General features: G+C 37.5%; 1 protein-coding gene across 4 annotated transcripts in view; it reads left to right on the top strand.

Annotated features, from left to right (window-relative positions):
- Nucleotides 1-13,142, top strand: part of unc5db (unc-5 netrin receptor Db) — a 302,793-nt gene that overhangs the window by 227,611 nt on the left and 62,040 nt on the right. For all 4 annotated transcript variants that reach the window (XM_086076348.1, XM_086076346.1, XM_086076347.1 and 1 more), the window contains one exon: nt 3,925-4,009. In XM_086076348.1, coding sequence (XP_085932474.1) covers nt 3,925-4,009 — 85 coding nt within the window. The remainder of the gene's footprint in view (nt 1-3,924; nt 4,010-13,142) is intronic.

Genomic DNA, 13,142 nt, shown 5'->3' with positions numbered 1-13,142 from the left:
ACCTTCTTATTCTTTTTGAATATCAATAAAATTGTTCCTTATCAAGCCACAATCTGAGGAAATTTTAAGATCACTTAAGAATTGGAGCATGTACAGAACTAAAAAGGATGCAGAAAAGCAGGGCCTTATATTCCCATACTTTAATACAAATACATACATCACTGTTGCACAATATTTATGCAGGATGAGCAGCTTGTATTGTCAGGTTATGTTTCAATTTCTTACAAGAATTTATGCTAACTTGCTAAAATCAACTTTTATATGGAGAGTTTTGTCATTGAATTTACTTTCCTTTAGGTTACCTGAGGAGCTTATTTTCATTTCTCACCATGCTTCAGTCATCGTAATGTGTAAAGCAATTTTCTGCAATATGGTTTATTTTCTTCTGCATGGACACTTTTCCAAAAGCATGGCATTTTTGTGTGGCGGCAGGACTGTGCTGTCAATTATTGGGTTGTTGCACACCCAGAAGTGATCTGATGACTAATCTCATGGAGGATCAAAATTAATAAATTGTTTACACATATTGTCTGATTCCGACAGACAATGTTTGCAGCTAAATTTCTGCCAGACATTGTTTCATCAGACTGTCTTGAATATGTGTTTATCCTTATTCAAGTCTCTGTGGGGATATATACACTTTATATTAAAGGAGTCCTCTCAAAAGGACCAAACTTTCTGAGACAAAAGCAGCCACATGTAACAGTTGAACAGCCTCTGATAATTTGCACTTAAGCGAAAGGAATTAACCTTTCTTTTCAGAACTTTGACAGTAAAATCAATGGTAGGGTCAATTTAATTATCTCAAATGATTGTGCCTTTGACATATGCGTTCTGGTTATTTTGAATAAATATAAACAAGAAAACGGTAGGAATATGTACCATGCTTGGGAAATGTTTATTTTCTGATATACTTCATACCATTTGATAACCTGTCAATTTCACTTTTAAATCATACTCAATTTAGACGTGACATGCATTTATGGGATGAGCAACACAACTGTATGTTGCACAATTGTAATGTGCCAGACATCTTATTTGCTATTGCTATTGCCTGAAGGTCATGTTCTATGAAATGGAGCATGTCAGAGACAAACCAGTCGCCTTCTCAGGAAGAGCGTACCATGCAGCAGACCTTGTGTTCTGTCAAACTACCCTTCACCGTCATCATGCTCTGGGGTCTGCAACACATGCACTAGAACATGGATGGAAAGCTTAAATGATGGAGGAGTGCAATTCTTTTTTGTCAGTGCTGCCAAGGGGCTACATGGGACTTTCTAATCATGAAATGCCTTTTGATATTTGATATAAGACCAAAATGTGTGCATGTCTTTTACTGTAGAGGTGGGTAAATATTCTGGGGGAAAAAAACTTGCACTTTTAAAGTGGTAAATTTGCAAGTTTATTAAGTGGCAGATTTGCGAGTTTATAAACTGGCAAATTTGCAAGAAAATTTTCAAAAACATACAACAAATACACGTAGCGGGGCTATTGGATTTGTTGGTGGTTAATGGGACACTGTTTATAAAATGAAAAGGATGGAGACAGATTCATTCAAATCTAAACTTTACTCATCATACACGGCAGCTAGAGCGACGACACTTCCTGATCCCTTATCAGCTGACTAACATGAATCAATCAGAAGCTAGCATACTTTAGGTAAATGCAAGTGAATGACAGAGAGCAGCAGATTCGACACATCAATTTAGGTACTTGTACAAAAAAATAACAATATGTATGAATGTGTAAATGATAATTTTGGAAACATAAATGTACAAGTAAATATATTTTATGTTAACAAATTAACTTAAATGCTTGATCCTCAGGGTGTGGACCTTCGCAAAGCGAGGCGTCTTTGTCGCTGACCGTACCCAACGCTTCAAAGAGTGTATTTCTCCTAAGTTTGTGAGTTTTTCCCCCACAAATCTGCCACTTTATAAACTTGCAAATTTACGAGCTTTTTCTCAGAAATTTGCCAAATTTGCCAGTTTTTTTCTCAGAATATTGCCCCCGCCCTCTAAAAAAATATATATTTATACGTAGCCCTAATACGCCGTCGTATATAGGGTTTGAATAAACAAATCAATAACCACATACTGTTACTTTTTACTTTGGTGCAAAGGGCACTCATACATGGAAATTAACATTTCAAGATAACACAAAACTGCGAAACAGCAAACTAATACTGTATAAAGTGCAAAAACTTACTTTTGTGACTTGGACGAGTCACTCCGCCAGGCGTCAGCCGTGTGTGTGCTCTTCGCAAGTGGCGGCCGGCGAGCTCGGCTGCGCGGCCGTTGGGGACTTGTTGTGGCTTTCGCGTCTAGGCGAGTCAGCCTGTATTTATAAAGTAGTGGGCTGACTGTGCATATATTTCCTTAAAATATGTATATGTGTATTGTAAAACACAAGGGGCGCATCATAATAATAATAATAATAACAAAAACGGACCGAACAGAATTTTTCCCAAATCCCCAATGGTCAGTCAGTCCCTGCTCACGCCACTGGTGCCGATCTTTTTTCTTTTAAAATTTTCTTTGAAAGGGTAGCCTGGCTCACCAGCCCTCCGGACCGGCGGCCCACCGGGGAGATCCCCGATACCCCCGTGGGCCAGTCCGCCCCTGACCACGAGTGCTGTCTCTTGTGTGGTTGTGGCCCTGGTGTAAAAAACAAACAAACAAAAAACACTGTTGTTTGTTTACTTTCAATTTTAGATGGACTACGAGAGTAATTCTGGCAGCTTCAGTAAATTTCTCATTTTTCATTTTGTGCAACGTGTGAAGTGACAACTTGGGTTGAAATCCTTACAGGCAGAGAGCGTCTCTAAGCAAACCAGGCTCATTGGTTTATCTATAAATTACGTGAACAGATAATCTGCTTCCCAGTTCTCCTAAAAAACACAATTCTCTTGATCAAATGTTATCTCCGCACTGCTTTATGCCATTGCCTCACTACTTTCCAAAACAGCGTCATCACTCATTCTCTCTGCTAGAGATCCGGTGCAAAAGTAAGCTGTATCTGCCATCTAGTGTTGAATGGTGTTATTACAAATCACAATGGATCTTTTACAGTTGAGGAAAATTAAAAATAATAAATTAATTAATTAAATGATTCCCGGGGCCACTTCGAGTGTGGGCATGGGAAGTTGCTTGTCCTTGCACTACAGCCTAAACATGTGGAGTAATGTTATGTTGTGGTCAGATTCTGCCGATAGAATGTACAGTTAACTGAGTTGGGAGGATGGCAAAGGGGAAGGTCATATACTTTTATGGTTGAAGGTTCGGGAAGACAGGAAGAATGAAACTTATTGCAACAATAGACATGGCATCGCCATCAGTGAAGGCAGTCATAATGCAGACCGACATTGAGATGAGATTTTGCAACCAATGGCATCTATCTTTACACTTTGGGTCCAAACTTTACATGCTTCCAAGATTATAACAGTCCTGACCTCAGCCCAACTTTGCACTTGTTGGAGGACCATGCTATGTCTATCTACTGTCTATTTGTACTGAGGCTCTTGACCATTTGATGAAACAGTAAGATGGCTTGTTTCTTCATTCTTACTAACAAACTTCAATACACCAGAGAACACCAAACAAGAGGTTTTCTTTCTGTATTTTTTTTTATTTTTTTTACGTGAAATTATCTTGCTCAGTCCACAAAGGCATATTCCTACCAAATGCATATCTTAGGTGAGGGGAATGTTGAAGAGTGTTTGAGTAAAGTCATTTATATAGCTTCTTTCTTTACTTAAATGGTTGCAATATTTTGTTTTTATGTTTCTGTTTTTCTTTCATAACCTATAGGATATTCTTAAAATATTCTCATGCTTGTGTACAACAATCTGTAAATGCGTATGTTGCGCAACACTAACAGGCTGGTGGAGTTGTTGCTTTTGACACCATAATGCATGTTTTCCAGGAGTCAGCCTGCTGGTGCCTCATGGAGCCGTGGCTGAAAATATGTCCTGGGAGATGTACATGGTGATCAGTCTGGGAGAGGCCAGGTGAGGACAACCAAATATATTTTCCAGCATCTGTTTGTTTGTCATAAGTCTCTCTATCACGTCATCTATATTCCCAAGCTTTTCATCTTTACACCTGTTCACCACTATGACAAGCCCCTTACTCACTGGCCATCGAAACTGTTTTATTTTGGATTTTGCCTTTTTAAGGACTTGCTGTCTTGTTCCAATATAATATCAGATGCTTAACAGAAAAGGAACACTGTCAACCGAGAGTGTGGCTGATCCAAGATTCACTATAGCCCTTTTGTCGAAAGAAAATGTTGCTATTGTGCTGAGGTTGTGACACATCTCATTATCTTAACGGGCCAAGTTGCATCCGCTTTGTGAATGGATACTTTGGGGATAGCATTGTCCTGCTTCAGAGAGTATCATACACATGCAATAATAATAATAATAATAATAAAGTTACATCTGCGTCAATTAGCAACATCACAGTGTTTGCCGCACGTCTGGTAATTACAAATTAAGGAATTCACTGAGGGGTAGTGTGTTTAAATTAAGTCTCAGTTTTAGTCCAGTTTCAATCACGCTTGTTAGTTTTTATCCTAGTTAGTCAACTTCATCCCAATTTTATTTAGTCAATTTTTAGTCGACTATAAATCTAGCATTTTAGTCTGTATGTTAGTCCAAGAAAACATAATTGTATTCGTCTAGTTTTAGTCAACAAAAACTGTCAAGGTTTTAGTCTAGTTTTAGTCAGGACAATCATTTTATTCCTATATTTTAAAGTCAGCAGATAATGTTGAACATTGCAGATCTAAAACAATTTCACATAAAATGTTCTCTCATCTTTTTGATGAAGAACAACTTCACACACAATTATAGTATATCAACAAGTGGCTACTATGGCTCCATGCTATGAGCTAGTGAATTAGTTAGCATTAGTTAGCGGTCGGATTAACATTATTGTTGGAACGTTATAGCCGTTGGAGTAATGTTACGTTACTTTTTTTTTTACGTTTGACCCTGAATCCACCTTCTGTCTGTCCCATGTTGCACTCGCAAGCTGTTGACATGACAATGTCACAGGGACAGATTAGCAGAGACAAGGTTTTACAAAATCATAAAAAAAAAAAAAGTATCTCGTTTTTGTTCATGAACTAAAATGTTCATAGATTTTAGTCCAATTTTTATTAAGTGAAGTACATTTTTGTCTCGACTTTATTAGTCAATGAAAGTACATACTGATTTAGTCCCAGTTACTGTTTATTAATGAGGGTTTTAGTCTAGTTTAGTCTGGTTTTAGTCTGGTGAAAATAGTGCATTGACAAAATTATTTTTGTTTAGTTTTTGTTGACGAAATTAACACTACTGAGGGTGAGAGGATTTTGCATGAAACATGAGCAAAAAATGCACACCCAAGTAGCACTTTCTTTCAATAACAGTAATAATGTTAATAAATTACAAAAAAATATATTTGTAGTATATAAGAACAGCAATTGACCAGAATAGGCTATTCACTATTCATCATGAAACTACTGACACATACAATACAGTCACATGGTCATCAGATAAATCAATAACGAGTTATATTATATTGGGTAAACACTCAGAAGAAAAAAGTGTGTGACCTTCCCCTTGGCCATCCTCGCATTGCTGTGTTTACTGCCAGGCTGCGTGGCTGCATGACAGATGGACCCAGCAAGCACTCCACCCTCCCTCTCCTGTTCCCTATAGGAGAGTGAATATGCGTGCTTACTTGACGAAGCCCCTCACCGGTGGGGCTTTGCACATTGATGTCTTGGCTGCTGTTGAGAAACTTCTCATTCAAGTTTTTCATTTATCCCACTAACTTGCAGGAAGTAAAATCAAACCTTTAATCCTCCAATGTCATTCTTATCCTATCCACTTGGCTGAGAGTCAATGTGTCGTTATGTGCTCCACTCGATACAGTATGAACAGTGTGACACTCCGGGAGCGAGTCATGACCTTGGAAGCTTGTTTAAGCGATAATGAATGCAATGATGAATAGAGTGCACTGTTCTGATGGACACGCACGGCAGAATAGAAGGCCTCGCCATCCCTTGAGGTCTTTCATCTGGGCAGTGCACAAGTTATGTATTCTGATCACAGCTTCGTAATGACCCTTGGATGGACTGAGCGTCTCTCCGGGGGCGGTTGTACACTCTTCCCTGTGAAGAATCAGGTGGGCCTTCTGATGTGTTTTTGTTTATTCAGTGTTCCATTTGAGCAAAAGAAATAGACCGACAGATCCATACTGGGTTGAGGGTAGGGTGACTATATTTTTATTTCCCCAAAAACTTTAACATTAAGCCTAGATTCACACTGCAGGTCTTAATGCTCAATTCAAATTTTTGGGTGAAATTTGATTTTTTGGGGAGTGAGTATTCACATTACATGTTAATTGCAACACCAGTCTGTCTGCTGTGTGAACTATATGCGTCCACAAAGTGTGCAGACGCATATGCATGCACAGAAGTAGGGACCAGTGTGTCAGGGCCACCGACTTTTATAAGACTGTCGTCGGTACTCATATTTTTATCATCTCATATCTACAGAGGAGTGATGCAGGAGAAGGTAGAAATAATATTTTGTGAAAATGAGTCGAGCCTTTTAGCTCATTTGCTCCCAAAAACTGAACTCAACTCAACTTTACTTATAAAGCACTTTAAAACAAGCATTGCTGTATACAAAGTGCTGTACATAGAACAGAAATCCGTCATTGCAATAAAGATAAGTAAAACAACAAAACAAACATTGTAAGTAAGTATACAAGTAAATAAAATTTATAGCAATAAAGAAAATGGATGGATGGATGGATGGATAAATAAATGCAATAAAATAAACATCAAATTCATAACACAAAATACAGAGACAACACAAAGCACTGAAACAATGCTAAGTCTCATGGTGAAGAATACAGACGGGTAGGGGGAAAAAAAATCTGATTTGGGTCACATTTGCCTGCAGTGTGAACGTAATCTAGTACAACAATTTTAACGTATGCCTCCCCTGTATGGGTAGAAAATAATACACAAAACATAACTCTCTTAAGTCTTACTTGACAATTAAATAAAAAATATTTTTTGCTGAGGCAATCATATATATATATATATATATATATATATATATATATATATATATTTATATATATATATATATATATATATATATTTATATATATATATATATATATATATATATATATATATATATATATATATATATATATATATATATATATATATATATATATATATATATATATATATATAAGCAACCCTCTTTGCTCCCGGCTGTTTTACTGGATTTTGACTGATTTTGAAAGGCCCACAGAAAATTGTTTTTCATTGCTATAAAAACATGCAACCTACCAAAAGAAAGATTACAGTCTCTTCTTTCATCTTGAAAATAAAAGTGTATTATTTATCTGTTTCTGTTTTGCAGTAATTAGCATTAGAATATATCCCTCTGGTTTGGCAGCGCAGAGCTAAAGTGAGCTAAAGTTCTCGGCCGCTAACTAGTGTTGTTCCGATACTGATATCGGCACAGGCCCCGATACTGCATTAAAACAGTGGTATCGGTGAGTACTAACAAGTATCATGCCGATACCATTAATTCTGACGCTAATATAGGACTTTGGGTGCAGCATCTTGTGTCTTGCTCATGCACGACGTTCACTGATGTGTGTCTTGTTCACTTCATGCCGAGCTAAGATATCCTATTGGCCCTTGAATGTTCTGAACCAATGGCAGGACAGCTTTTTCATCCATCCATCCATCCATCCATTTTCTTAACCGCTTGTCCTCACAAGGGTCGCGGGAGTTGCTGGAGTTGCTGGAGCCTATCCCAGCTGGCTTCGGGCAGTAGGCGGGGTACACCCTGAATTGGTTGCCAGCCAATCGCAGCAGCTTTTTCATGCTTTTTCTTTCTTCTTTTCCCTACACCTCTCATGATTGACCCCAGTACACGGTCTATCAGTTGCGCTAACACATTTGTCGTGCAATGAAAACCGGACATTTTCATGAATTTATAAAACCCCACCAGATGCCTGGACAGGATGTAAAAGAGTGGAGATGACCAGGCAAAAGAGGACCTTTGGTCGCCCTAGTAAGTAACTGTAACTGAGAATTGGTATCAGTCATCTCCAGAATGACTGATTTACACCTCTCTTTCTTTGGAAGTATTTGACGAATTGTTTCTTAATTAACATGAAGAATAACAGCTCTCGTGGACTGTTAATATTCAATGTTAAGTCACTCACTTGTGCAGCATTTTCCCTGTAGGTAGTGTTGTTAAAATATATGGTACATGAAGGACTAACGCTGGTCGTCTTCTATTCTGGCAGCGTCAAGCAAGTGGTCTCTCTCTTCACCTTTTAAACACAAAATATTTGGGACATCGAATGAACAATATGTTTCAGCCCTGGACATGTTTTATACGTGCTTATTTTCCCTGTCACTGTGTGAGTTGAAAAATGTTTAGTGGAGCCCTCCCTGTGGTCTGTTGTGCTTTTCATCTGGCCGGCTGTCAATCACTCACTGTCTACATTCTAACATGCCAGCACGACAAAGAATTGCTTCACTTCTGTGTCCGGCCGGCTCCTATCTCTGCCCAACTGACTTCTCCACATAGACAGATTCCCATTAAAGCTTATTTTCAAGATGTATTCTCAAAGCTTTTCAAAGGCTGTCCTAAACCTTTTGAAGGTGCAGTTTTGCTTAGGTCAGACACACTTCCCTTGCAGCCAAGGTTTTATGAATGCATTGTGTTGTAAGATAAATCTTTCACACTACTGAGGCAGACAGCGCTATGTTCTGGCCAGAAAAGAGCTTCAGAAGAGGAAAGTGGTTCATGTGAGTGTTTTTTGCAACGTTTATTTGACGTATAGTGCTCTCAGTTGTGTATTTTTGTCTCCGTGCCTTCTGGTCTGATAGGATAAAATGTTCAACTGAAATATATGTCTGTGACCACATGTGCACCAGTGACAAAGTTTGGCAAGGCCGTTTGCCAGATCTGCCTCACAAATACACATTTAGGTTTTTGCACTTGCTATAGTAGCTATACTTAAATCTGATTTAGACATATTTCATAAATGTTGGTGGTAGCCACCAGGCAGTTTGAAACTTGAGTACTACATAAAAGGTTTTCTTCTCTCTTCCAAAACAAGCTATCGTAAATGTTATTGAAATCCTAACCAGAAAGAACAATAGCACTTAAGGTGCTGAATGTGTTCCAGATATTTACATCTTCTTTTGAAACACATCATAGAACATTATTTGTCATCGCTGGAACAGATAAAATAGTCTGACATTAATGTTAATTAGTATTTTGTTGCAAATATGCAGTTGCATTGAGCCTGTGACCTGGCACCAAATATTTAAATTTTTCTTTTATGATGATTTTCTAGGCTTTCACTGCAGCATATTTCAGTTGGACTTTTTTGTTTTTTGTTTTTTTACTTGAAGACAGAATATTACTATAGAATTCATTTTGCTGCATATCAAGATGTTTTAAAGGAAGCCATGTAAGCCCAAATCAGGACATAACCTCCAGTGAGTTTCACAGATTAGCTTGTATGTTTGGAATCATGGGCAGATACTTTCTTTCTGGATTATTGACCTTTCTGTAATGGGTCACCTTTTTCTCCTTAGTCCATGAAACATAGTCCCTGGATTTGTGAGGCTCATCTTTCTCTTCTTTTCAGCAAATCCCAGTTTAGGCCTCCTGTTGCTAATGCAGGGTATAACTTTAACATTGGCTCCCTCCATGTTAGGTCACTGCCTACATTCATAAGGCCAGTACACATTTCTAAGTTATCTCTAAAGTTGATTTGTTTTGTTTTATTTTTACTTTGATAGTATTAACTAGAATAATGTCTATGGTGTTTGTCAATTTTGACCATTACATAAATTAAGTTGGCAAGTATTTTTGTGTGTACAACTTTAATACAAATATAGAATGAAAAGCACAACAAATATATACAAATATGTTAATGTATATTTCCAAACAAATAACAACCAAGAAAGCAAATCAAACCAAAAGAAATTAACTACTGGACCATATTTGCTAATTAGATTGTGGTAAGCAGTTCAGTTATGCATTTCATTGTGGCAACCATGGCAGGTTTCCTCCCGAGAAAAAAAAAAAAAATCATATATGATGTTAGTCCAGTGAGGACGACATGTTCTTCTTGTTTTTTCTCTCGGATGCTGTTTGCAGTTTTGGCTGTGTAAATCAGTATGTTCCACGCATAGCTTGTTTTACATCCTTGGCTGCCCTTATTTTTATGCCGTGCTTGTCCGCACATGTATTGCCGGGGATTTTCCACGTAAGGAGAACAAAACACTAATTTACTGTCACCTCTGACTCTGGGTTGCACCCATCTCTCTAAGACATCCCTGATGGGAGCAAGCTTGTCAGATTTTGCTCCTCTATGGCTTTTGTCAAATCTGAGGACTCTTGTTATCATTCGAAGGGTCACACTGCTGTTAGAACAGAGATTTTCCATTGTGTATGTTTTTGTTTCCTCTTCAGTGCATAAGACCAAATTGCACCAAATGTCTGGCTTAGCTTCACAGTTTCTTGTTTTGTCACCCATAGGTAGCTCTCTGGTGTTCATGTTAGTTACATTGCTAAAATTGTCTTCACAGACAAAACACAATTTTGAAACTGAGTGTTGACATTCAGTGTTGTATACTTTTTTGAAAAATTGATGTAATAGGACACACTACTTTTTTGCTCACATTTAGTGGATGCTAGCATGTGCTGTGCAAGTGTGCGTTAGTAAAACCTCACTTCGGAGCTTTCACACTGCAAAAAAGGACATTAGAAATTTTAAGAAAAAAATACTGTAAAATAAGAAAATTATTACTTCAAACAAGCAAAATTATCTGCCAACGGAACAAGAAACTTTTACTTAAATTTACCTGTAAGATTTTTAAAAAAAATAAGAAAATAATACTAGGCCCATATCAACCAGAGCGGTCTTGAAAATAGTATTTTTAGACAAAAAAAAAGGAATATTGACTTTTTTCAAGCTGTAACATATAGTACTATTTTCTTAAATACATGCATATTCATTTACAGTTGTTCATCTTAGCCTGAGTGTCAAGCAAGGAGAAAATAGGTTCCATTTTTAATTGTCTTTGATAGGACCCAGCCAGGGATTGAACACACAACCTCCCAATATGAGGGCAGACACTCTAACACTAGACCACTGAGCAGGTAGTGTGTTCACTGGCAAGAGGAAAAATTAGCTTCGTAAATATAATGAAACGAACAAATTTATTTGAATTTTTTAATTTTTTGCTTACAATAATGACAGGGTTATTCCTGTGTACAAAATTCATTTATTTGCTCACCACCTCCAGCCAGAGTGACTGATAATGAATGAATGCTTTAACATGATAATAGTCATATTCTTATTGGAACATGGAATTATTATATGTTGCCTGTAAAAAATGAAAGCGAGTCAGTTGAATTTACAGAATACATGCACGTCATGGCGCATGGTCAGGATTAGGGATGTTCAATACCACTTTTTTCCCGACCCATACGCAACTCTTAAATAGTCACCAACTCACCGCTACTGATACCAAATATCAATACCACTATTAAATACAATCTCACCCATAAATGACAGATGATTTTAAAGAAATATCTATGTATCCCAATATATTATTTTTCCTTAAAATTGCATGAAGTTAATGGCAACTTTGTATTCATATAATTTATAATTCTTGTCCCGTAAAACTGCCTTAATGGTATCAGTCACCGCCGTGAGTACCGATACCTTAAAGGATCTTTGTGCAGTTTGTCACTTTTTTACTTACGACTGCCACCTCTGGCCCAAAGTGTAACTGCATTATCTGTGTCAGGCTCGTTCATGGCGCGCGTGCGAGGATGATCTTAAGTGCACGCCACATGTCCGCTACCCCGCGGGGACGCGCATGATGTCACCCTCCACCACTCCACTCCCCAAAGAAACTGTTGAGTGTGCAGAGTCCGCACACTCTACTATAAAGGGAAGATAAAAGCTAATAGGTACAGACAGAGTAAAACAGTCAGGGCTCTTTGTACTCATCCGGGCATTGGTGGAGCATGCATGATGTAGAAAAAGCTATAATATTACCTTTTTAAACGGCACAATGCACCTTTAAAATAAGACTAGTATTGGCAATGATACCGATACCTGGTATCGGTAATCACCCATCATAGTCAGGATGATACCACTTCTGCTTCAATTTGAGCCAGAAAATTCAATTCAAAATTATGAAACCCCAGCTCAGGGCCTTTGTTGTCGGTTAGTCATCTTAAAATGTGGAAAATGTTTGTTTTAAGCCTCACAGTACTTAAAATTGGCTGTTAACACTCAATGCTAAGAATGCTTGATCAAATAAGATAATTAGGTAATAAGTATCTTAAAATAAGCAGAATGATCTTGTCTGACAATTTTAAGTAAGAATCACTTGTCAAAGCAAAATAAGCAAATTTAGGTTAAATTTAAGAAATTCTATGTTACTTTTACTATTTAAGATTTTGTTAAGATTTTGTTTTTTGCAGTGTAATAGAGGGTTAGTGGCCTGGGCGGTCAGCGGTCAGGTCAGCACACTCGGCTGTCAGCCAGTGGCATTTTACACATGAAAAATTAAGGTTTAAACAAACGGCACTTTTTAAAAATATTTTTTTATCAAAGTCGGATATAATTGAAATGTTGATCTATTATCACATACTGCATCTCATTCTTTTAATGTTAAATCCAAATGTTTTGATTTGGGAATCGGGAAGGAATTTACCTCACTGTTCCAATACTTTTGTAATATCTCGTTTATCTCGTTGTACACCAAATTACTCTCCGGGGAAAATAAAGATGTATTTATCTATCTATATAAAAGGGTGGAAATGAAAATACATTTTGAACGATCAAAAATGGAGATATTGACGGAGCAATGCTTCACCTCTTGATGCCTGTTAATCTATCAAGACCGTACATACGATGCTGTCATCTTCTTAAAGATAGACCAAAGCAAAGAGGACAAACAGGTGAAGGACTGCACGCAATTTTAAGTGAAGCTTATAGAATCTGCTAATATGTATATTTGTTTAGACTGCTATGTCCTCTTCTGACCCAGTCTGCCTCTTTACATGC

This window comes from Leptonotus elevatus, chromosome 5 (assembly GCF_054856555.1).
Source record: "Leptonotus elevatus isolate MCC_2025b chromosome 5, RoL_Lele_1.0, whole genome shotgun sequence".
Taxonomy (NCBI): domain Eukaryota; kingdom Metazoa; phylum Chordata; class Actinopteri; order Syngnathiformes; family Syngnathidae; genus Leptonotus; species Leptonotus elevatus.
The sequence above is the reverse complement of the archived record's forward strand: the minus strand, read 5'-3'. Positions and strand labels throughout refer to the sequence as shown.